The sequence below is a fragment of the Populus alba genome, chromosome 15, assembly GCF_005239225.2.
Source record: "Populus alba chromosome 15, ASM523922v2, whole genome shotgun sequence".
NCBI lineage: Eukaryota > Viridiplantae > Streptophyta > Magnoliopsida > Malpighiales > Salicaceae > Populus > Populus alba.
This window is the reverse complement of record NC_133298.1, coordinates 14,339,363-14,365,756: the sequence shown is the minus strand read 5'-3', so window position 1 is coordinate 14,365,756 and position 26,394 is coordinate 14,339,363. Positions and strand designations below refer to the sequence as shown.

Genomic DNA, 26,394 nt, shown 5'->3' with positions numbered 1-26,394 from the left:
ATGATTCCATGGAATATTGACCTAAATATATTAACTAGATATTTTCTGTGCTGGGACAGCAGGATATAAAATCAACATCAAAGGACATTCATGCATATATAGCTACAAATTAAGAACATGAATCGTCCTAATTTTATGCAGCTAGCGAATGAAACAGTGGCGGGACAGCAGGAAGTGGCAAATATTGATGTGTTAGAACTATACATATAATAAAGGTGTCTTGAGTTTGTAGGAAGTTAAGATCCTTCCTCTCCTGAGGCTTTGGCTTCTTGTCTGCATCATAAAACAGTGACACTTAATTTCATCTATCTGTTTTCTTTTTCTTGTTCAAACTTTATGGGCAGGATAATTATTTTTTTTGTTGATTCAAATTTTTTTATTTATAAAAATAATTAAACGAAAATTTTAATAAAATATAAAAAAATAAAACTCAAACCAAATCAAAATCGGTTCCAACCAAACTAGTTTCTATTTAGTTATTTTATATTAAAAACCGAAATCTAACTGATCGATTATAGTTCTGTTCAATTTGGTTTATTTTATATTCAAAACTGAAACCAACAACTAGTTTTTGGTTTGATTCAGTTTAGTTTTGGTTTTGGTTTCAGTTCGGTTATTTTATATTAAAAATTAAAAACTATATTATTTTTTAGGATTTTTTTGGATTTTCTAGTGAACTTAATTTCGGTTTGGTTCATGACACACACCAATTTTTTTTTATACAAAGCAGAAGCACTGATCTCTCCATCAATATCAAGTCCAAAAGAAAAACCCACATTCAAACCCATATAAGACGCAGTCATGGGAATGCTTCATCTAATCCTAAAGTTTTTTTGTTTTGTTATATATATATATATATATATATATATATATATATATATATATATATATATATATATAATATATATTCCTCTTTCTATTTTAATGTTCCATGGGACAAAATAGGGAGCTGAAATGTTTTGGGTTGAAATATTAAAAGGGTAAAGTATCTTTTACTCCCTTTATTTTGCCATATGCTTCAAACAATTAAAACTTGTGGTAATAGCAGCCTCGTTCTTTAATGTTTAATACTGGAAAAAATATGTCGACACAAGTTTTTAACTATTATTTCAGTAACAAAAATTCATTACAACCTTATCTGATAGCATTTAATACCCAGTGTTGTATAATACAAAAACTCAAAATAAAATAATATTTAGGCAATTTTGTTTTTTAAAAGAATCAGCATTAAAAATATTAAGCAAATTGGAAGGGGTCGGTCATTAAAAGAGTATTTGGTTTGGAGGTGGCTTTGATTTTTTTTTTTTTTTTGTGGGATCTACACAAAAAACATGTATTTTTGATTTCTAGAAATGTGATTTATACTTTAAAAAGATAATACTTTTAAATAAAATCATCACATCTTCAAGCTAAACAAACACTAAATAGATAAGAAATTAAGCAACATTCAAGCTATTATTGAATATCTGTTTTCTTTCAAGCTATTATTGAATGCAGAATTATTAAATGAATATCTGTTTTCTTTCAAGCTATTATTGAATGCAGAATTATTAAATGAGAAAAAAAAAATCAGATGATTAAGCTCGAATATTTATGATTTGGTACGTACTTCTTAGTTAGTAGAAGAAAAAACAAAAGAAGCAATAGATTAATAACAGCATGTGAGAGCAACCACTAAAATATACATGTCTATAAAATCATAATACATTTTCCATGCTTGGAAGCAAATCCCATCTCACGTAGCAATAGCAAATGAGCAATGACAAGCATGCAAACTGTAGCTGTAATAGCTAGCCCCATGTTCGTATTTTGTCAAGGGACTATACTATTTTTTTTTTTAATGTATAAAATTAATGTTTAGGTTTTGAAATAGTGTAAAAAAAAGATATAAAAACCGGTCATCATAAACATGTAACTATGTTAATTAAGGTTGAGTCAGCCTGGAATATCCATTAAATCTGTGACTTAGATCAATATTATTAGAATAACTTAATTAAAAAATAAAAAGAATTATAAATCTCCTTTTTTTTCTATAAGAAAATTATGTTAATTTTTCGAACTCGTGATTCGTGTCATTAAACATGAAGCATCCAATCTAGAAAAATCATGAAGTTCAATTCTCACCTAATAAATCATAATATTGAAGAATAAAATTGAAAAATTGAATTTTAATTATACAAAAGAATTTAAAAAATAGAAAATTAAAAGAGTGATGATCAAAATTAAAATAAAAAATAAATTTTTATATTCAATTAAAGGGTGAAATTAAAAAATAATAATAACTTGCAAAATTGCCAAGAAAAAAAAATCAAAGAATCAAAATAACAAGGATCAAATTGAAAAACATATAAAAAATAAAATTGAAAACCAATAGCACTTTTACAAAAAGCCAAGGAAAAAAATTTATAAATCCAAATAATAAGTACTAATTTGTAGAATATAATATTTGGTAAATTCAGATTTAAGGATAAAATTGAAAACATATAAAATTTCTACAAAAAGACCAAGATAAAACTAAAAAATCAAAAGAATAGGTCCTGAAGCTGATGTACCAATAACTAAGAGGGACAAACTGTAATTTCTGAGACAGAAAAGAGAGAAAAGAAAAAAAATAAAGATACACTCAAAACAAACCAGACCACCAGTGGAGATACACATCGCATCAATAAGAAAAGGACATGACAACACTTCAAAAAACACAATGGAAAGGGTATTTTTTTATGATGGGAGGCATTATACGCACTGCTCGATGGATATGAGTGTCTACCACACGCTCCCGGGAGTGCCACATGTACACACCCTATTTTTTTTCCTAGTTTAGCTAAATACAGAAGTGCTCATAGGTTGACTTTCTAATTACAAAATCTTTGTAAAAAATAAAAAAATACCTTTTGACCTTAGACTTAAATTTTTTTATTGTAAAAGTATTTTCGTTGTTTTATTATGTATTGTAATTGTTTATTATTATATTTTATTTGGCCAAATACAAATTTCCCCTTAGCTTAAATTGTAATAACAAAAAAAATCATAGTAAAAAACATAAAAATATCATTTTTATGCCGGATTTAAATTTTTTATTTCCAATAATATTCTGGTTATTTCACGGCACATGATAAAATACTTACTTGTTCCTAATTAATTAGAAAAATGATAAATGAACATATAAAAAAGATTTTAATTACCATTAGAAGCCAATGCATAGTTTTTTAAGTAGAGAAACAAAATTACCATTATACTCCTGAACAGTGCCAAATAAATATAGAGCTACAGTGATAGGTAAATTAGGTTTTGTTAATAAATAATAATAATAATAATAAAAAGATAAGAAAATCAAAAAGCCATGCATTTTTTAACCAAGGCCAACGCTAAGAGAACAAGAAAACAGGAAAACTAAAACGAAAACATCAAGGAACAAAGCAGCGATTAGGTCTCGACGTGTTGGTACTTGATGATGATGATGATGATGATAGGAGGGTGATTGCACACCAGGGATTTCAAGAAATTTTCCTAGTTAAATTTCTGCTTCCGCTGGCCTGTACCACTTTCCTTTTTTTTTTTTTTCATGAAAAAATTATTTTTATATTATGTCTTGTTATTAAAAATATATTTTTAAAAATAAAAAATATTATTTTTATATAGTTTTTTAAATTAAAAAAAAAAAAACCAATTATTAAACGCTCAGAAAGATGAAGCTTTCAGAGGGGTAGCCTGGTGTATAGCTGTGGGGCAAAAAAAAGACCTAAATTATTTTTTAATAACATGGTAGCCAAGCTTTGATACTGAACAAACAAGCAAAACTAACGTATCCTCGGTGAGCTTAATGGGAGTGCAGTACAAAACACTAAGCACACAACAAGTGTACAAGAACATTGTCCAGTATTCATACTTTATTCTCATGAAAATGAACTCCAGATACAGTCTAAAAGAGTAAAGTTTGGCACATAATTACATGTGGAATCAAATTGATTGTCCCATGTTGATCAGAAGTATTCTCAGGCAGTTGTTTCAAACACAACTGTACCTTGGATCGGTTAGATCATGCAAATCAAACTCTGCTTTAGTTATCATGGATTTGTTCTTGCTCCTCCTGTATCTCACTTGAGTTCAGCACTGACCCCCCACCATTACTCTCCACTGCACCTCCTGATTCTGATACTTTTGTTATCTTCTGTAGCACATTAGCTATGTCTATTGGATGAGACACAGATTGATCATCTTCTGACTGTTCTTGATGAATTGATTGTTTCGGTCGTCTAATGGCTTCAGCTGCTTCAGGCACCACGACAGGGGGTGGCTGTGGAGGGACCCATGCACGCCTAACTGGTTGCTCGCTGGTTTGTGCACCAAAAGGTCCAGCTTTTATTTCATCTCCATTTTCTATCTCCATGATTCTGGCATTTTTCTGCTGCCACCAGGGTTCAGTGCTCTCGCCATCCAACTGATCGAAACCACTGTCTTGTACATTGGAATTCAAACCTTCTCTGCCCACTTGAGACTCAAGCACTTGGCTTGAGTTGTTTTGAGCTCGACCAACCTCCCAGGGCTACTCAGAAGGGTAGAGGAGCAGTTAGCTTTGATGTGAATTCAAAAACTCTAAGAAGATTCTTGTTATGCCAATGTATTTTGCAAGAGTTTAAAAAATATGAAAGATGTATTTTTCCAAGTTATAAATCTCAAAGCTGGAAGAATGGATTCTGTTTTTAAGAGTGAACTCAAAAATCTGTGTCAACTTAGAGCTACTTCATATTCATCCATTAGAATAAGACATGATGCATTCAGCGATACTGGGCGGTGGATAAAGTAGATGCCACATCAATTTGTAAGGCCTTTTCTTTTTTGCTAATTTTAGCACTACTCTTGTCAAATGAATAATTTAATAACATATCATGCCCCACTTATAGCAATCCAGGGGTTTTAAATCAGAAGAGTGTAAGCTAGACGGGGGATTGAAACTCTCTGAAGACTGGAAGCAGTTTCAGATTTTCATTCCTAACATGACCAACTGAATCCAAAAAACATAATCCACATAATGCATATGATTCTATTGGAAAAGAAGGAAAGTAATGGAGAACCAAGAAACACCTTGTCAAATACTCACAACATTCAGGAGTTCCTTTATTTTCAATAAGTTAATGCTCGCATCTAGACAGGTAGAAGCTCTGCATTTACATGGCCAACTAAATAGATAAAAACCCTATTAACCTATGGATCCATTGAAAAAGAAGGAAAGTGATGTAGAATGAGAAAACACTCCCCCGGGAAATTAATATTTGGCTAAATAGGAAGTTTGGTTTCTGTATATGATAATACAAAACTTTTTTAATTAAATTTCGTTATTTCTACTTAGTAGCTAAAATGGTTTTTTACAAGGAAACTAGTTATGTTTCTTGTTTTGGTAAATTTTCCTATAGTTTAGTTTTCCTAATCCTATTAGGTTTAGATTTTTCCTAACTTCGGTGCCTAAACCATTCACTCTATTAGAACATTAGAAAGGGCGGCATGAATTTGATTGATCAATAATTTGAGTGTTCAGAAAAATTGGTTTCGCTGCTTGTGCTTGTTTCATTCATTAAATGATGCTGCATTAGAATGCTAATGCAAAACTTCTAAAAAGCACACCTTAGTTCCAGATGCTATGCGAGGATTTGAAATTTGCTGATAAGGGTTGGGTGGTTGATCATTGATATCCTGCATATAAATCCAGGATGACAAGATTAGCATGGCACTCACAACAAAGGAAGCTAATTTCAGTGTAAAAAATAGGTTTGACTTACTCTGATATTGGCAGGTTTCTCCCCTCTCTGGTCCATGATCTGCAAACATAATTACCAAAATAGTTAGCGGAATTCTACTATTTGCTACTGAATCCAACAGCATATGAAATAGTTATTTCTTATTCATCCATATTTATCATACAAGAAGAAAATCACAACAATATGAAATAGTGGTAAAATTCAGACATCTCAGATTCCAGTTAGAATATGAAACATTAAACTCATACAGTTAAGAAATCTCTAGAAAGATGATTTCTCTGTTCAATGTTTAAGATTTTAGCCATTTTTCTTTAAAGTAGCAATGCTGACTTGGGCTTCCGTTGCTACAGAAAGGGTAACAAAGTTTATGAAATGTTTCAATAATTCCCATCTTCAATAAACTTGAAACTGTTTAATTGTTTGACCAAGTTAGTTAAATATCAAAACTTTGAAACCATTCAAAAATGTCCAAGTAGGATTCCAAAGAGTAAAGACCTTACATCAAACCTGAAAAAATAAAAGGAAAATTTATGCCATTGCATCCCTGTTATTAAATTAATGAAATATGATCCCATTCACCAAAATATTAAAAAAATAAAAAAAGTTGCATCCTCGTTTCTCTGCAAAAACACCAGCATCAATGCAAACAATTGACCACTGCTCCACTACAATCCACAGGAGGATTAATTCCTATGGATGCCAGCCTCCAATACACTTTGAACAAATTTGTTACACTATTTTCTTACCTCCATATATGACTTTGGGTGTGCTGCAACAGAGGCTTGAGCAGACATGGGCTGTGATGAAGATCTCCCTGTCCATAAAACTCTGATTACATGACATGGAAATCAAAACCAAAGAAAAAAAGAAAACAAGAACCAAAAACTGAAATCGCTGGAAAATAACCTGAACGCCAATCAAACTCTGCCTTGCCATTGGTATATGTTTGCTGATAAAAAGAAAGAAACATTAAGAACCTCAAATTGCCGAGCTCAAAAACTTATGTCACAGAATTTATAATGCAAACTTTCATTCCAAATCATGAAGTTTTCAGTGTCCAGTGCACACCTAAGTTATGCTCACCTTTGGATTTGCCACTGATGCTCTATAATCTTCTTGATCAGCAAGAGAGTTTCTCACACGGTAATCTGTTTGTCCTGATTAGACAAAAAAAAAAAAAAAACACTGTAGATGAACAGATCTTCTTATAGTGTTAAGACATGTTTCCCACAAATCTCAAAACATTACAAGATAAAAGATAGGAAATCAAAAGGAAGGCCAGAAGCTACAATTATTTTTCTCAAGGCCTCTCACCAGCGTCACATGTTATAGGGCACCCAGACTCCCCAACCAACACTGAAGCATAAAGACTTTACATAATTTCAATCACACTCAATGCAATAATTTTACTTAACAAAGCACCACCTTAAGCATCTGGGATACAACCAAGCAGTTTACTCAGGCAATAAGCCAGATAACTTTTTTAATGCATATAATAACAAGTTCCAAGACATGTAAAGAGCAACAAAAATTGAGCAATATCAACAACCAACTGCCACATGCACAAGAGCTATGACTACTGCGGCCATTTATTTCATTCATAACTGGCTGACAACCAAGAAAAATAAAAAATAATGCAGTTCATTTAAACATTTTTTTTTATTTTTCATACAATTTTTTAACTTAATAAAATGTCATATATAAGCATGGAAAAATCTAGTCAAAGCATAACTTTATTAAAACACGAAACAAAACTATGCAAGAAACAATCCTCTTGTTCTCTCTAGGTTTAACTTTAGCTTTCCTGGATAAGCAACAAGAGACCACAGGCCCCATTATTTAGGAGTCATGACTTTCACATGACATTTTATGCCAAATTAGAGATGCATGTACTCAAAACTACAAACAGTTACAATGTGACATACCTACAAATGTAGATTACGAATCCTGTGTTTTCCAATCTAACCAAGCATGCAGGTTTTCACTATAAATGTGTAATTTAATTAATTACAAGTCACATGATTAGCATGTTACCTTTTAAATATTTCCTTGGAGGTTGAGTTATTTTACTTGGTGACCAAGACTAATGAATCCTTTTCCTACAAGTATCTAGGGCTTAACTATTATTAATAGACTAGTAAAGGACAAAGCCAAATTCATACTATAGCTGCTGTACACTACACCACTGTGCTACAAAAACTTATCAAATTTAAACTATCGTTTAGGATTTGCTCCAGCATCAATATGGGTGACATGCACCATAGAAATTGAAATGATCAGCCAAGAAGACATTACTGAACTAGTTGAAAAAAGAACCAACTTTACAAAAAGTTTTCAGAATTCTGGAGTGAATCATTTACAGCTAGTTCAGCCTTAAAAGTCACTGAACAAGAGTGTCAAAAATAACAACAATCTTCCATGAATGTCTTAAAGTTTTATGCGATCATCAAACATCAAGCATTCTGCACTCCCAAAATGCATTTCCACCAAACGAAAAGATACCTTTGTTTTATTTTTTTCTCACAACCTATAATGCTGGCAAAGAGCAACATCTACAAGGGAGTCTCACACTCTATTGCATTTAAAAAATGGCATGTAAAAATTGGCAATTCCCATCTAGGTATTGATGCCTTAATACCTAGATGCATGTAAAAAATGGCAATTATGTGCCTAGCAGCTCTGAAAGCACCACTGACAGAAAGTTCTTCCACAAATACACCATTGACAAATCAAAATTCTTAATGGGAACTGCTACAGACAAGGACAAAAGCGAGCATCTCAACAACCATGCATATGCAGCACATAGAAAGAAATATGGTTTTGATGTCAAAGCAACATCTTTCTTACCTTCCAATCTATGTATAGCAGCACTCATTGACTTCATTTCCTGTACTTGCACATCTAACATATTCATAAATTCCTTGAAGCATCTCTTCTCTGAAAGGAGTAAATCAAGAAGGTTACAAAATAATAATAATAATAATAATAATAATAATAATAATAATAATAATAATCAGAAAGCATTTAAAAGAAACCAGTGCTGGAAAATGAAAAAAAAAAAAATAATTCTATCACTATCCCACCTTCATTTTTCGAATTCAACATTTCCTGGCTCGCTCTTGCAACATCAGCAGCCGCAGCTGCTGCTGCTTTGGCAGCTGCCGCTGCTTCTTCTGCCAAACTTAGCTTTGTATCAGTTTTCATCACGCTGTCATCTTCTTCTTCCAACACAATCTTGCGTATCCAAGACTTCAGCCTGGGAATAATAGTTTTCTGAACAAGAAATACGTTATCTATTTGTGTCATGAAAGTTAACATGTAGAACCTTAAGAACCCGGTGCATAAATTTACACAACAATGGGTAGAAGAAACTTACAGATGCAACCTACACCATCTTTGGAAATAGCAAACAAAAATTAAGCATCAACAAGTTGACTAGCATGACAATGTGGTTGTGGAGAGTGTTTTTTAATACCTTAACTAACACAGCTGTTCCAGCACCTGAAACTGCCAGCAGTCCTACAGCAAAAACAGCATGACGCCAGTTAAATTGATGTTGAGTCAAAGTCCTCATTGTAGAAATGACACCAGTAGGAGCAGCTGCTACAGGTTGCGGGGTTTGTGCTGGGGCTGGTGGCTGAACATTTGGTGTTGATTTCACCTGACCCTCTGCTTTTGTCATAATACAACACGAAATATAATCAGTGATGCAGGGATATACAAATCTTAGAAATCCCAAGAACTGCTTATCAAGAAAGATAATAATCATCCCACTTTCATGCTAAGATCTTACACCTTGACTAGAACTGGTTGCCTGTGTGCTTGGGGTTGGGTCCTGCAATTTGCAGAAAATGTAAGAGGGGAAGAATGAACAGATACAAATACATTGAGAATCCATAAACTCAAGAAAAAAAAAATGATTAAACAGCGTGGCATGTAAGAAAAAAGGTGAGCCAACAAAAATAACGTGCACAAGCTGAAAAGCAAAATAACTTATTTACCGGCACACGCTGAAAAGCACAATAACTTATTTACCGGCACACGTCGAAAAGCTTCATCTATCTCTTCCTTAGTGAGGCCCTTCTTCTCAAGAAACGATCTTCTATACATAATAGGGGAGCCCCTAACTTTTGGGTGCGAAAGAAACTTTACAGCATTCTGCACCTGGTCCTCTCGCATAGGTTCTGAGTTCACAAAGACAGATGGTGGACTTTGCTTGATAGCCTCATCCCCAGCACCCTGCTGAACCCCAGTTGTTGGCTGTACATTCTCTGTAGCTCAAAGCATTAAAAAAAAAAAAAAAAAAAAAAAAAAAACATTACCATATGCTTAATATAATCCTAAATTTGAAGTGATTTTGACACTGTAAACAAATAACCCATTGGTCGTCTCCCAAATCATTCAAGTTGCACATAACCATTTACACCAATCATCTTTGATTAGTAATCCATTAACAAAAGACACCGCAATCAATTGCAATGGTAGTTAAGACATGAATTAATTAATTGAGCTGCCAATCACATAATAATTATAATAATAACCTAAAAGCGTAACAGTCTGATTGGAATTAAATCACAAGTGAAATTGAATTCAATTCATAAGCAAATTTGAATTCAACCTATTACAATTCTTATGTTTAAAATACCCTGGAAAATGAATTGAATTAGCATCTTGACTATTTTGCTCTTAATTTAGAAATAATTAATTTAATTTAGAGCAAAATAATTTAAAAATATAAAATCTTAAACAGAGCTCCACTATGATGTTCCCCTTCAATTCTAGCCCAATGCCCCCATCCTGACTTATTGCCAAACCAAGCAGAGACTTGAAGATCTTCCTTTCTCACCATTCCCACTATCAAGGGCAAAAACCTTTCTAAATTGAACACCGGAGAATCATCATCCGTATAATGCACCTTCTCAGAACTAAAACCCATTGAAAACATGCATTCTCTACTTTATTGTAACTGAAAAGCCCATTGATCGTCAGAATACAAGTATCAACGTCCTGTGCACAACCTCTCTTATCCATCTCATGCCAAGTCTCAAATACCCCATTAAGATCACCCATTTCAAAAAAACATTGAAATTAGCATATTACAAGTCTGGACACTAGGAAAGCAACCCACTTCAATCATTCTTTCATAAAGCCTAAGGAAAAACGAGATGAAAATAAAAGATGGAAGTGGGACCTGGGTTTTTGATGGGCAGGAATTGCAGGGAGAAGGTTTCCGATGATTGAGTCGCCATTCTCAAACCTCCTCCGTTGACTGAATTTTGAAACCAAAAGGAAAATTAAATAAAGAGAAGGGGGAGAAAGGAAGAATCAAGACTGGTGAAGGATAATGAATATAAAGATATGACGTTAATGGTGTCTATCTGTCAGTCAGTTAGTTTTTGCTCATTTCGAAGTTCTGCTCCTATCACTTGCTATTTTTTTCTTTGTGGTTGGTGGGAGTTTTTTTCTTAAACCCAAAAAAAGGAAGAGTTAATTATATATTAGTCCTTAGCGTTTATCAACACTAACTAACTAGTCCTTAGAGCATCTACCTGCATGCTCTCTATTATTAGGGCTCCTCAGCTATAAAAGCTACCCGCCATCACTCTCATCAGTAGCGTTGTTGCTCTTTAAATAACTCCCTTTAAGTCCTTGGAGTTTATCAACACTAACAAAAAATTGATTGTTATTCCAATAAATAGTAGTGCAAATTGTGAGTTGGATTTTAAATTAATTTTTAACATAAGAAAACAGTGATTGCGTTATAGATATGTTTTCATGTATTGTAATGTTTTTTTAATTTAGAAGAAAAAAAAATATTATTTATGTTTATAAAATAAATAAAAACAAATCTATGAGCTAATAAATTGAAAAAAATTGTAAAAACTAATTACAAAAACTTAAAGGGGCGAGATCAAATTACTGTACATTTATTGTAGATTTAAATAATAAAATTATAAATTCATCGTTGATAAAAAAAAAAAAAAAAATTCTAATAAACTAGCACCGGAAGGTAAAATGATCTTTTCACTTAATTTATTTATCATTCTATATTTGTTAAGAGAGAACTTGATTTTTTTTTAGTTTTTACACAATAAAATTACTTGAATTCCTTTAAAAGCAAAAAGGACTTGAATATGATCTAGGGGCATTTTTTGTTTTTTACTTTTTAAAGCACAATATAATAACCGAATTGCTTTTATAATCAAAATTATCAAGGCCTGGTTTTCAGGGACTTCTGTGTGATTTCATATATGGGTAATGTGATAATTTGATAGATAAAAAAAAGTTATTGAAGCGTGTGTTGAACGCGTCAATCACTCCTTTGTTTTCAGGCAACATATGTGGCTGACTGTGATGGTGAAAAACTTCCTTCCATCGTGTTATTGGATCCTCGCAGTGTCCTTTTCCTCAAGAGCCAAAGCGTGTTGGTTGTTTCTCGGTGGATTGTCATCGAAATTTTTTTTTCTTTTTCTCTATACTCTCTTAAAATTTGTGATAACTATTTAAAATTTCGTGGTAATCCCTTTAGTTATGTGTATTTGAATGTCGGTCATTATTATTTTGATTTGTAATTTTTGTCATTGACTTTTTTGTAATTTTTTTTATTTATTTTCAATTCCATCATTCAATCTAAATTTATCATGTTTTGTTTTTTTAATTTTTATCATTGTTCTTTTATTTCTTAATTTTTTTTTCTCTTGTCCATTTTTTAAACTTTCAATTGTTGTCAATTACATCCTTTCATAAAAAAAAAAATTAAATTTGTTATTTTTTTAATTTACCCCTCATTCTTTTGGTGGTTTCCCTTCTTTTTAATTAATTTTGAAATTGATTTTTCTTTTTAATCTAACCATTCAATCAAAATTATCCTTCCTCTTGTTTTTTTTTTCCTAATTTAATCTTTTTTTTAAAAATTTTTATTTCTTATTTTAAATATTTTTTGTATAATTTAATCATTTTGTTTTCAATTCCATCCTTTGATATCTGATTTATTAAAAATTGAGCTTCTTGGTTTTTTAAGTTTTAGTGCTTCTGATCAAATGACTCGAGTCACAAGTTTTATAAGCTAACATGGGTTGACATTGTTTTTTTTTTTTTTTTTTTTTACTTATTTTTCTTTTTCGATCTCATTACTTGACATTGATTTTTTTTACAAAATAAGTTTTGTAGTTTTTTTCGTTTTTCTTATCCTAATGTCATGACCTAGCTCGAGGGTTTGGTAGGTTAGTGGGCTCACATCTTTTTTTGGCTTTTAATTACTTTTTCTTCTTTTGGATCCTTTTGTGTAGTTTTAAATTTTTTTTTTTAATTTCATCCTTCAACAATATTTGATTTATTAAGAATTAGGCTTCGTGGTTTATCCATATTTGGTGCTTCTGGTCAAATGGCCTACGTCACGAGTTTATAAGCTAAAGATGTTTTTTTTTTTTTTTTAATTAGATTTTTTATGATTTTATTTCTTTTTCTTTTTATCGGGTTCCTGATCTCATAACCTAATCCATGAGTTTGGCAAGTTGACCTAAGTGGGATCAAGCTTTTTTTTTTTGGGTTATAATTGCTAATTTGTTTTTATCTTTTTGTATGATTGATTTTTTTTTTTTCAAATTTCATTTATCAATATTTGATTAGTTGAATATTAGGCTTCGAATTTTTCAAATTTGGTGTTTTTGATCAAATGACTTAGGTCACGGTTAATAGGTTAACACGAGTTGTATAATTTCATGTGTTGCACTAACTACCTATACAAGTTTAAGTAGTTCTAATATCATAAGGATTCTTGTTGCAAAATGGCTTTATCATATCCCATTATTGTAGGGACAATAAAGATAAAATGAGCATATTATATACAAATAAAAAGAAAAATGTGTAGATATACATTCACAAATGCATAGGCTGTTATATGTTAGAGCTGTTATAAAGCATCAAACCATAGAAGCAATTATGGTCAAATCCGAGGTCATAAAGTCCTAATCTTAAAAGAGTGTTCGATCATAAAATCTTAATTTTTTGTTTAACAATATGGGATATTCTTGGTCAAAATATGAGCAAATTGTAAGATAAGATGGTGGACTTCAACCTTATCAAATAAGAATAATTGTAAGGTATAAGTTGTTTTTTTCTTTTTTTATGGAAGTTAGCATAGATGACTTGTTGCAAAGAAAGTAAAGAAAAGGGGAAAATGAGCATGGTTGTCGCACCCTCACGGCGGAGCGACGACTTTCGATTGAATTTCGGGGTCTTTTGTTTTATTGTGAATAAGGGAGTCGCCACCTAGTATTTTGGTCACTAGGAACCTTAATTGGTCTTTCAGAGATTCTAAGGCAAGGGACTGGTTGCGTAAAGGGAAGGTATTAGCACCCCTAGTACGCCCTACCTAAGGTAAGCTGCTTGGTGTTTGGTTTGCTCTATAATTGCTATGGTGTTGGTGTTTTCTAATCCCATCAGTTTTCCTAGGTTTGATTCAAATAAAATTTAATAGAATAGAAATCCAAGGAGATTCCATGTGCTTTGAAAGCTCATTTTTCCCTTAGTATTTCAAGAGTTTGCAACTCGTAAATTGCAAGGAGGAGGGACAAAAAAATTTAGAAAAATCTAGGGCGCTAAAAAAAAACCTATATTTTTCAGTATTTTTATACTCTCACGGCTCGTAAACCGTGGAGCAAAAAAATTTTTAAAATGTTTTCGATTATAATCAAGGTTTCTTTCACGAATGTGTGCGGATTTATTACTCCCAATAATATTTTGGATATTCATCCTTTAAGGATTTCTTTATCCAAACATTAGCAGTGAATAATAGATTAATTCCCCCCAAAATAGGATTTTTATATTTTTTGAAATATTGGCCAATACCCTTTGGAGTTTTACAAACATGTTGTAAAATCCAGAAATGCAAGAAAATAATTTTTTTGTTATGTTTACGAAATCCATGCGAAAACACCTTTGTCGAAACTTCCAATATTTTTTTATACATATATAAAAAAGGAATTCAAAACATGTTAGGGTATTGGCCGTATGCAAACACACAAAAAAAACTTTTTATATTTTTCATCGAAACACATAGCATCACAATTAAACGTAAACACCAAAATGGGGAGTAGCAAACCATCATTCATATTACAAGAACAACAAGAAACTTGAAATAATTCGTAACAAAAATCATTCAAAGCCAAATCAACTTAAAATTTTGTACATTGGAAAGGACTAAACACGTATGGATGAGGGAGCCAAAGTTTTGAAACTGAAATTTTTACATCGAACTCCTATTGCATATAACCATGACTTAATGACCTATTTGTTTTTAACAATCCAAGAAAAAAGTAAATTACCATGCTAATTTCATACAACAAAAAAAAGCTTGGGACGATACGCTTTTATAACACATATATATCATAGACTAGAAGCAAAAACCTGGCCGACTATTTCAATAAAATGGAAGGACACGAATAGAAAAAGGGAGCTGCTGATGAAGAAAACAAACAACCCCCTTCCCCGGTTCCTTAATTCTGTCATGCTAGTTTCATACAAAAAAGAAAAGGCTTGGGACGACATGCTTTTATAACACATATATAACATAGACTATGAAAACAAAGCAAGACCTGGCCGGCTATTTCAATAAAAATGGAAGGAACACAAACAGAAAAAGGAGCTGCTAATGAAGAAAACAACAGCCCCCTTCCCCGGTTCCTTAATTCTGTCATGCTACTTTCATAAAAAAAAAAAAAGGCTTGGGACAACATGCTTTTATAACACATATATAACATAGACTATGAAAACAAAGCAAGACCTGGCCAGTTATTTCAATAAAAATGGAAGGAACACAAATAGAAAAAGGAGTTGCTGATGAAGAAAACAACAGCCCCCTTCCCCGGTTCCTTAACTTTGAATACAATGAAGGACATGAGATAAAAAAGAAACACCAAAGGCTAGCCCAAAGCTTAAACAGTCACCTATCTAAAGCTCAAAATCACGGCAGGAACAACACAACAGCAAACGGGTATTATACAGTCTAAAATGTGGCACGAATGTGCAAAACAAGAAAAAACGAAACAGATACAAAAAACTTAAAGGCAACAAAGGAGGAGAAAATTAGGACTTACCTGCAGGTCTCGCTGAAAAGGTTTGCTGCAACAACTAGAATAAAACAACAAGTACACGTTGCTGTTAAAGTTTAAAACAAAACCCCCTCTCCGTCTTGTCTCTTTTTCTCTCACGGTGACTCTGTCTCTTTTTCTCTCACGGTGACACCAGAATGCAAGCAAGAAATTCCCTCTATTCTGCGTTTTTACTCTGCCTCTCTTGCGTTTTTTTCCTTTATTTTTTTGCTCTCAATCTGCTATTTTTTTTTGTCTCTTTCGGCTCTCTCTTTGCTGCCCCCGTTAGGTCATTAGAGGGGCTTATATATTGTCTAAAATGTCTCCATTTAAGAAGGATTCAATGCATTAATCCTAGGACGTAAATCCCTACTGATTTGCAGTAAAAAAAACGCAAAAGGAAGCTGCAATATTCTGACTTTATGCTGGTTCTTTACGTCTGATTTCTTTCTAGTTTTAGAGGAGGGTATGACTGTTTTCTTTCCTTCCATAGGGCTAGCTGCTCCCTTTGAAATGAGGCCAGAAAAAACGTGGTTGCAGCTCCCAAAATCAGACATGATGATAAAGGAAAAACAACAAGAATTTGCAGCGAAAAAGGAAAGAAAATCAGTTGGATGGTGCAGCTGCAAGGTCTTATTTTCCTTATTGGTGTGGAAAAAATCCTATCATTTATGATGATCCATCCTCCCTCTCCAGCTTTCAATATCCTTCTTCAATTCAATCCCTCACTTTAAAACTTTTCGGTTCAGTCCTTAGTCCAAAAAAAATCCTTCGAATCAGCCCCATGAACTTGGGCTATATCCTTCCCGTGACAGAATTTTCTAACTTCACGTTAGATGTTCAAATGGGAATATCTTGAGCTTCTGATATCAGAATCAAGTGATTCAAAAGCCAAAATTATTCTACGCATCTAGGACTACAACTTTGATAAAGGAGTCGAAGTCAGATAAAATCTTTTTACATAACAGAATCTAGCAGTAATGTGGTTGGTCAAAAGGGATCTCCAGGTCTAAACTAAAAAATGACGAATACCGAGAATCCTGATATGACTGAGAGTATGAACTAAGAATAAAAAACACAAAAACTAGGCCAACAATAAAGTTTTTTTAGTGCAGACTTGGGTCAATATCCTTCTCGCGGAAGAATTCTATGCCTTCACGTTAGATATTCAAACGGGAACATCTTGAGCCTCTGATATCGGAATCTAGTGATTCAAAAGCTCAAATTCATCTATGTATCTAGGACTACAACTTTGATGAAGGAGTCGAATTGAGATAAAATCTTTTTACAGAACAGAAACTGGCAGTAATTTAGTTGGTCAAAAGGGATCTTCGGGTCTAACTCAAAAACTGACGAATGCCGAGAATCCTGATATGATTGAGAGTATGAACTAAGAACAAAAATCACAAAAACTAGGCCAAAAATAGAGTTTTTTTAGTGCAGACTCGGGTCAATATCCTTCTCGTGGCAGAATTCTCTACCTTCACGTTAGATATTCAAATGGGAACATCTAGAGCCTCTGATATCAGAATCAAGTGGTTCAAAAGCTCAAATTCATCTACACATCTAGGACTACAACTTTGATGAAGGAATCGAAGTGAGATAAAATCTTTTTACAGAACAGAAACTAGCAGTAATCTAGTTAGTAAAAAAGGTTCTTGATCTGACAATGCTGAGCATCCAAATCTGACTGAGAATCTGCCCTAAGAACAATGATCCCTAGGACCTAATAAAGCTGTATGTTAATTTTTTAACATGTCATGAGTGACAGAATATAGATGTCGTACAAAACCGAGTCAAAATCAGAGCCTAAGTTGGAATAGAAAATTGCCACAGCAGCAGAACCATTTTTTTTTTTTTTTGCAAATTCTGAGGGATTCATTCAACCTTAAAGACCAGATAAAAAAACAAATTTAACAATTATGAAGACTCCTGACCAAACTAAAAAAAAACTAATGATTTTTGGTAGCAACGGGGAAGGATAAAAACAAAAACAGAAAACAACTCAAACAAGGCTTTCAAAAAAAATATTTATTTTTGTGCTTTTGTCAATTTTCTAGCGAACATGAGCTAAACTCCTATACTCTGTTCAAAAGAGGTATACACCCTCTCCAACACGTGGGGGTCTGAAATTGAGTAACAACAATGGTCAAGAAATGAGAAAAATATATAGTTTAGACATCAGAGTTCTTGCTGGTGCTCTAAATTTTTCCTTCTAGTTTACCTATTGGAAAAATTTTAGTTATAACAACCTCAATTTTTAAACCACATTTCATATGAATCATTAGTCATGAATAATAGGAAACCCTTTAATTGTTTTTTTTATTTTTTCAAATTCTCATAATGAATAAATCATGACAACATCTACCCTTATTTTAATTGTTTAATAATCTACTGGGATTTCTAGTAGAATCTCCAAAAAAAAAAAATTGAACAATCTCAAGTATTGATATCAATAATCCACTCATAGTCAAAACAAATATTTATGATCCGACTATCTTAAACCCTTACCATTACATCACTAATTAAGAATATAATTCAATTAACTATAAGGGGTGTAGCTCAATTGGCCAGGCTCTAAATTTGCTCCCTAGAGATCACCAGTTCGAGTCCCATAAATCCTAGTGCTACTAGAGGCTTACATGATCATTAACTTTAGGACCCGTGGAAGTAGTCAAGGTGCACACAAGCTGACCCGGACACCCACGTTTCACAATTCATAAACAATCACAAAATGAATTATTTTACAACAATGACATAAACAAGAATATGAGAAACAAAATGAGTTAATTACTTTCATACTTAATTTAATAAACAAGAACAAGTATAATGTCAAATTACAAACCTAAAAAAAGATTAATAGTTAAGTTGCATACATCGTTTGTCTTAGTTTCATTTAAATAACAAGAATAGCCACAAAATTATATTACAATAGGAAATTCAGCCTATCTGTATTACACACAAAATAAATACTATAAACAATTCACTGTTCTGAACAAGTATGTGACAGACCTAAAGTAATAATACCTAGAGTCTAAGCACAAGTTGCTACTCCTTGCTATTATCTTATCCCTATAGTTGTTTCTATACCATTTAAGATACAATTATCATAAACATTTTAACCAATATTCTTAAACCTTAACAAGGTCTTTTTTATAACACTTAACGTATGCATTTTTCATTAAAGAATTTTTAATGTCTAAATAACTTAAAATTTTATCAAAAAATTCTAAATAATTTCCTCCTATAATCAATTATCAAACACATTAATTAATATAATTTCACTAAAAACATCAAAATAATTCGAAACATAACTCAAATACCTTGGTTATCTATGGTAACCAAACATGGCATTTAAAAAGGACATGACTTTTCTTTTGAATTCCCCTTTTAATTTTATTTAACCCTTTATAACCTGCTTCACTTAACACTTTCAGATTCAAATATCAAGGTACTAAATCCAACAAAACACATCCTTTTCCATTCATCCTAGGTTGAAACCATCCCTTTAGAAACCAAAGGTTCCTTTTTTAACCCCATACAATTTTCTTCATATGAAATACCATAACATATTATATAAGACAATCAAATAGAATTCCCACATCAATTTGAATTAAGCAATCGAAACTCTCTTATTTCAACACTTGGCCAAAACTTCTATTAATGGGAGATATGAGCTTTCTTTATTTTTTTTTTAATTTTATATTATCCACTGGGTTGGAGCGGTAAACTAGCAAGTTACAACAGTAACTGAGTTGGAACAATGGCTCAACGAGTTGCAACAGTGAATTAGTGAGTTTGAGAACATTATATTCAAATATCTATAACTCTGTGTACATCTAAATTCAGCTCAGTCCTAACGGTGCAGCTATGGAACATCATATAGTGCTCAACATATCCAACAATTAAATTACCCAATATAAAAAAATAACCAAACTGACCTAGAAAATGATGAGTTATTGTTCAGGAAGAATAAGTTTATTTTGGGGTGTTTGTTTATAATCTCCATTAGTAAAAAAGAAAGAGTACACCTAGATGAACCTCCCTATGAAATCTTAAACAAATCCAATTATGGATGAAGGAGAGACAAGTCGATGATTGTGATTGACTCAAAGTGGTTTCGCCATAAAAATTATGCTTATCTTATCTCTAAAAAAAAAAAAAGCTAAAAATCACAATCCCTATGATTAGATTATAGAGGGTGATGAGACGTAAACAATATCTAAAACTCAGTCTGATCAGACGGTGAACGACGAAGATATGGCGTCCAGAACGTTGACCCTCTTTTCTTTTCTCTCTAGCTTCTCTCTCTGTATTTTGAGTTGTTGGAATATTTGGCTAGTATATAAGGATAAGGGGTTATTTTTCTATTTACAAAAATGCCATTGCTTAGTCCATGTGTTTTGTTTTTTGTATTTTTATGCAATGCTCTTGTAAGGCCTTATTGAACTTTGATTGACTTAGAATTTGCATATGTTCCTCATTGAGGCTTATCACTTCTTTTGCAACTCTTCCTCTAACAAATTTCTTAAAGTTTGCACATTTATCAGTAGTATAGCTTATAGTCATATGCCATTTACACAATTCTTCAGTGTCTTATGATTTGTTTGATGCCGCGAATCTAAGTATTTGACCTGCTACCAAAGCATCAAACAACTCATTTACTGTAATAGTCGCAAAGGTAACACCCTGAGACAATAAAATATCATTAGAAATGATTAGTGTATTGATTGAAAGAAAAAGGTTCTCATCAATTCCTATTGTTTCATTTTTTTTCAGGAAACTTAACATGTTTTATTTTTATCAAATCCTGAATTACATTTCTAAATATTACATAATTCTTTGTCGAATGGCCAATCACCCCATGTCATTTATAATAATTCTTCCCTTTAAATTCTTCATTAGTCACCTGTTTATATTTCCTTTAATTTTAATCCTTTTGTTTGCTAATAACCAATAAAAAATAATATCAACTAGATTTATGTCAAATGAATTATGCCTTTCTTCATTTGACCTCAAAGATCTTAGCTTTACTATTTTTTTTTTGTTAATGCATTGCAATCTATTAGTTCGCCATTTATAAACTCTACAACATCTATATTTATTGTTTTTTCAATAATAAGTTACATGAATTGGGACATTCTTCTCTATTTTCATTCTTAATAAACTCTTGTACTGAGAAGCTTTTACCCCAAACTCAAATATATATATATATATATCCTTGAACTGTATCCTTTTAAATTTCTCTCTCAATTCTCATTCCAGACCTTGTGCAATTGTTACAATTTCCTTTTTCAAGAATCCTAGAACAACACTTTTCTCTAGCCTCTATAAATCTATCTAAATATCGATTCACAATCTTTCCAGTATATTGTTTCAATTTTACTAAATCTATCAACACAAACTCTAATTTTGTCTTAGAAGAATGTTCTTGGAATATAGTTTGCATGTTATTCCAATTTTGAATAGAGTTTTTTGGTAAATTTATATACCAAGTGAATGCACTTCCTATTAATAAAATTTGAAACAATATTAACTTTAAAAATTCAGAATCAATAGCTTCTCTATATTTTCAGATGAATCTAGCTATATGTTCTCGAGCATGTATTAACCCTTGACCATTGAACAATGTAAAGTTTGGGAATGTAAAATTAGTGGGATAAAGGTGTATTCTATTTATATAGTTTGGATAAGGTCTTTCATAAGTTGGTCTATGGGTTTGTTGAACCTTTAGACAATAAGCTTGTTTAATAATGCGCCGATGTGTTTTTATTTTATTTTATTTTTTTTTATCAATGATTCTATTAGTTTTCTCTTATCTTGACTCAAGACATGCATATTAATCTCCTATTAACATATATATATGTCTCTCTATTTTTCCTTTTTTAACTCTATTTTCTGAAAAGTTGGTATTTCATGTTCTGTTTCAATAAGAACATTAATTAACTCGTCTTTCTCTTATAAACTTTCTAGTAATTTTAATTTTTTTAGTGCCATAATTCTAAAGAATTAATTTGACACTCCCACTATGGTCCCCAATTATTTGATATGGGCTTTTTTATGTATACCTCAATTAAAAGGACTTTGTAAACTTAAGATTAGAGTAAGTTAACTGGTTTGATCTCTCGAGTTCTTAATTAACTATCTCTGGATATAGTTCTACATCTACTCATATAATTCTAAAATTTGTATTACAAAGTTATACTAGATTAGAGTTTTAAGATAACTAGTTTGAATTCTAGAGCTCTCAATTAATTGGTTTTAACTCTGGATTTAGTTCTAGATCTACTCACGTCATTTCAAATCGATGTGTGTATTATCAGTCAATTGATGTCAGCTATTGATAAAATTCAATGCATAGTTTTAAAACTTGGCCTAGCTTGACGGGTTGACCCGAGACTGGAATTGGATCGGGTTTATGAAAAAATAGGGGTAGTTAAAAACCCGACGAGTTGATCTGATTAACCTGGCAAGACCCCGTCAAAAACCTGGTTGCAAACCCATTATTTTTTTTTTTCCTGGATTTAAAAAACACTACTCCCATGTTTTAAGGTTCTCCACTAATTATTTGTCAATTGATGATAACCTCCCATCTTTCAGAGTTCTTTCCATGATCTCACGTCCACAAAAGTTATTGTTGCCCTTTAATTTTGTGACTTATTATACCTATTTATGTATAATTTCCTTCTTTATATTTATATGTTAACTCTTATTGTCTAAGTATTTTTTTAATTATCCAATTATCAAATAGTTATCTTCTATCTTTTTTAAAAAAAAAATCTATTTCCATTCATCTATGAGAGGTACCAACTCTGTTGTTTCGTCACCTTCATAATAAATGAACTCCACCATATTGTCTTTTGTCACCAACCATGTATATATGATTATAAAATACATTGTCTCACAATTCATGTGATGTTCAATGAATAATGTAAATTTTTTTTTTAATTTTACTCTCTCAACTTTAATTTTTTTACAATTTAATTTGTTACATGTATTTGTGATATATTTCTTTTCTTTACATGTTTTTTTCAACCTTGTCATAACCCAAATTTTGAATAAATATTAAAAAATAAATATATTTGAGAATGGGGTTAAAACAAACACAAATTCAAAGTTCATGGATGAAATTATCAGAATTGAGAGTAAATTGGTCAGAAATTGAAGAATTAATAAGTTTTGAAATTTAGTTAAAATTTGGATTAGTTTAATTAATGAAATTAAAAGAATTAATAAGTTTGTGGACTTAATTAAACTTTAATTTAATTAATTAAATAAATTCAGGGGCTTAATTGAAATTAATCCAAGGGTAAAATTAAAAAAATATTGATTAAGGGACCCAATTGATACATTTCAAACAGAAAGGGACCAATCCATAATCTGTCATTTTTTTCATGCCAAATGACGCCATTTTGATCCCACTGTTCACCATCCCTTTCGCTTCGCACGGAGAAGACCGATTCAACAGGGAAAAATCCGGCAACTCAAGGCCACTACACCACGATCTCTTGCCCACGATCCCGCTCATGGATAGAACAGGGGAACTGGTTTCTGCATGCTCATTGGCTCTATAAAAGGCAGAGCAGAGGCAAAGAGGGGGGAAGGAAACCAGGACACAGACGAAGACAAGGGATTTTTGGGACCGAAAACTAGAGGAGAGAATTGGAGCAGAACCCATAGAAAAACCCAGAGAACAAAGGAACGAAGCAGAGGAACGAATAAAAGCAAGCGTGGGAAGAACTGAAAGGAGACGCAGGAGACAGACACAGGGACGAAGAACAGAGACGGAGAGAAACAAAACCAAGGGAAACAGAGAAACAGAGAAACAAAGAACGATAAAAAAGAAAGAAAACAAAAAGGGAAACAGAAGGTTATTGTCCAGCCAGCGCGCCTTTGCCATCACCATCGTCTTCGTCCCTTTCGTTTCCTGCACTGAGGTAAGCCCCGGTCACTCTTTGCATTTTAATTCACTGCTACAGTATCAGTGAATTATAATTCGCTTGCTATTGTAGCATTACGCGTGCCTGCCACCCAGTCGGGTCACTGGTCTACACCAGTGGCCCAATTGAGTCAGCTGGGTCCAGCCCAACCCATATGGACTGAGCTAGGCCCAGTCCAAAAAATAATAAATAAAAAAACAAAAAAACAAAAGGCAGAAAAATAAAAAATAAAAAAAATGTGTATACATGAATAAAAATAATGTAAATTTATTGGTTTATTCATTGACGCTAGAGTCAGGAATAAAAAAACTGGTTTAAATTTATATTATTTTTATTCGTTGTATTTTATTTTATTTAGCTAAAAAAATAAAAAAAAAATATGTGCATGTTAGAGATAAACCTTCTGTTAGTCTTGTTAGCAACATATGAGATCATGTTTATCTCTCCTTTCTGTTAAGCTTTGTTAGTAACAGAAGAGATCATGTTTATCTCAAGATAAAGATGTATGTTTAGCTTGTTATCTTGTATTCTTATCTTCTTATCTCTTCTTTGAAAACTCAAATCACTGTATATTATCTATAAATACAATACATACTAAGCTGATAATTCATTCAGCTTTTCCGCACTTTATTTTAGAATTGTAACTTGGTATCAGAGCACCCAAAGCTCACGCTCTCTATTTTTTTTTTTTCGATCCATTATGGCCTCTTTCTCTGCATCACCTTCATTTGTCATCCATAATATCACCTCTTTAGTGTCTGTCAAACTTGAAGGACACAATTACCTGAACTGGACAACTCAGTTCATACCAGCCTTGAAAAGCCATGACCTCCTGAGCATTGTTGATGGCTCTGAGGCTTGTCCTACTCAATTCCTTGTTGACTCCACTGGCAAACTAACCTCTGATATTAATCCAACATATCTAGTTTGGCAGAAAAAAGATCAATTTATTTTGGCATGGTTAAATGCCACACTGGATGAAAAAGTTCTTTCCACTGTGTATGGACTCACTACATCTACACAGGTTTGGAATGCTCTTGCTACCAGATTTGCTCCTCACTCTCGTTCAAGAATCATCCATCTCAAAAGACAACTCCAAACTCTGCAGCAAGGTAACAAAAGTTGCTCTGATTATTTGTTCACAGCAAAACATTTGTCTGACCAACTTTCAGCTGTAGCAAAACCAGTTGACAATGAAGACCTTATCTCATATATTGTTGGTGGACTAAATCCCATCTTCACCACTTTTATCACCTCCCTCAGCTTTGCTACCCGAGACCAACCAATCTCTTTTGATGCTTTTCAAGCTGAACTGCTTAACCACGAGCAACTACTTGAAGCACAAAACAAATCTCAGTCATATGAGATTACTCAAGTGGCCTTTTTTACTCCTAAACACAAACCAACCAATAAGAAACCAAGATTTCCCACTCAGAAAAATCACCACCATGGATTTCCCACTCAGAAAAATCCCCACCATGCAAGATCCAATGCTAATCCAATCTTTTCTGCCCCTGACTCTAAACCACAATCCACTAGAGTTCCAAAACAATTCTCTTCTTGTCAGATCTGTGGACAGACAAATCACCAGGCTCTTGATTGTTATCACCGCATGGATTTTTCTTATCAAGGCAGGCATCCCCCTACTCAGTTGGCAGCAATGGCAGCTCATACTCAAGAGGAACAAGGATTTGAACAGCCATGGTACCTTGACAGTGGGGCTAATAATCACATCACTTCTGAACTCCATAATTTAACCCTGCACCAGCAACCGTATCATGGAAATGACAAAGTAACAGTTGGCAATGGAGGAGGTTTGCATATCACCAATACTGGTTCCTCTGTGCTTGCTACACCTGAATCACAATTCCTTTTAACCAATATTCTTCATTGTCCATCTGCTTCGTCAAATCTATTATCTATTCAATGTTTTTGCTTTGACAACAACTGTTATTTTATACTCACAGCAACTCACTTCTTTGTGAAGGATCTGCAGACCAAGGAAATTCTCCTGCAAGGGCCGAGTAAAGCTGGTTTGTATCCAATGTTCCTGCAGCAACTTAAATTCAACAAGTCATCTCCCAAAGCTGCCATGCTCTCTCCTTTTACTGCACTCCTAGGTGTTACTGCTCCCTTTCAAGTCTGGCATTCACGGTTGGGTCACCCGTCAGACACCATTATTTCTAGTTTAGTGAAAAACTCATTAATACCTGTTTCTGGATCAAAAAAATCACAGACCTTGTGTGAGTCTTGTCAGGTAGCTAAGAGTCATAAACTTCCTTTCTTTGAGTCCAATAATAGGTCTAGCCGTCCCCTTGAATTGATTCACTCGGATGTATGGACTTCTCCTATCATGTCAGTTGGTGGTTGCAAATTCTATGTCTTATTTATTGATGATTTTTCCAGATTTACATGGTTGTTCCCATTGAAACAAAAATCAGAGGTGTTTAGCTGCTTTGTTCGTTTTAAAAGCTTAGTTGAAAACCAATTTTCAAGCACTATCAAACAACTATTAACTGACAATGGTGGTGAGTATTTATCTACTGTTTTCCAGGAATACCTCTCACAACATGGTATTCTTCATAAACTCACATGTCCTTACACTTCCGA

The 26,394-nt window shown here is 32.7% G+C and overlaps 1 protein-coding gene across 2 annotated transcripts; it reads right to left on the bottom strand.

Annotated features, from left to right (window-relative positions):
- Positions 1-3,859: 3,859 nt before the first annotated feature.
- Positions 3,860-10,042, bottom strand: LOC118061288 (peroxisomal membrane protein PEX14). 2 transcript variants are annotated; one of them, XM_073404751.1, is made up of 11 exons: positions 9,789-10,042; positions 9,549-9,588; positions 9,229-9,425; positions 8,837-9,026; positions 8,601-8,690; positions 6,837-6,910; positions 6,660-6,702; positions 6,500-6,567; positions 5,775-5,813; positions 5,620-5,688; positions 3,860-4,543 (listed from the first exon to the last, which is right to left on the bottom strand). In XM_073404751.1, exons 1-11 carry the CDS (start codon positions 9,930-9,932, stop codon positions 4,058-4,060), a joined length of 1,440 nt encoding a protein of 479 aa, XP_073260852.1. In that variant the 5' UTR covers positions 9,933-10,042; the 3' UTR covers positions 3,860-4,057. The 2 variants fall into 2 exon arrangements, with proteins under 2 accessions (XP_073260852.1, XP_034930608.2); XM_035074717.2 differs by having other exon boundaries at positions 9,229-9,422.
- Between the last annotated feature and the right edge of the window lie 16,352 nt (positions 10,043-26,394).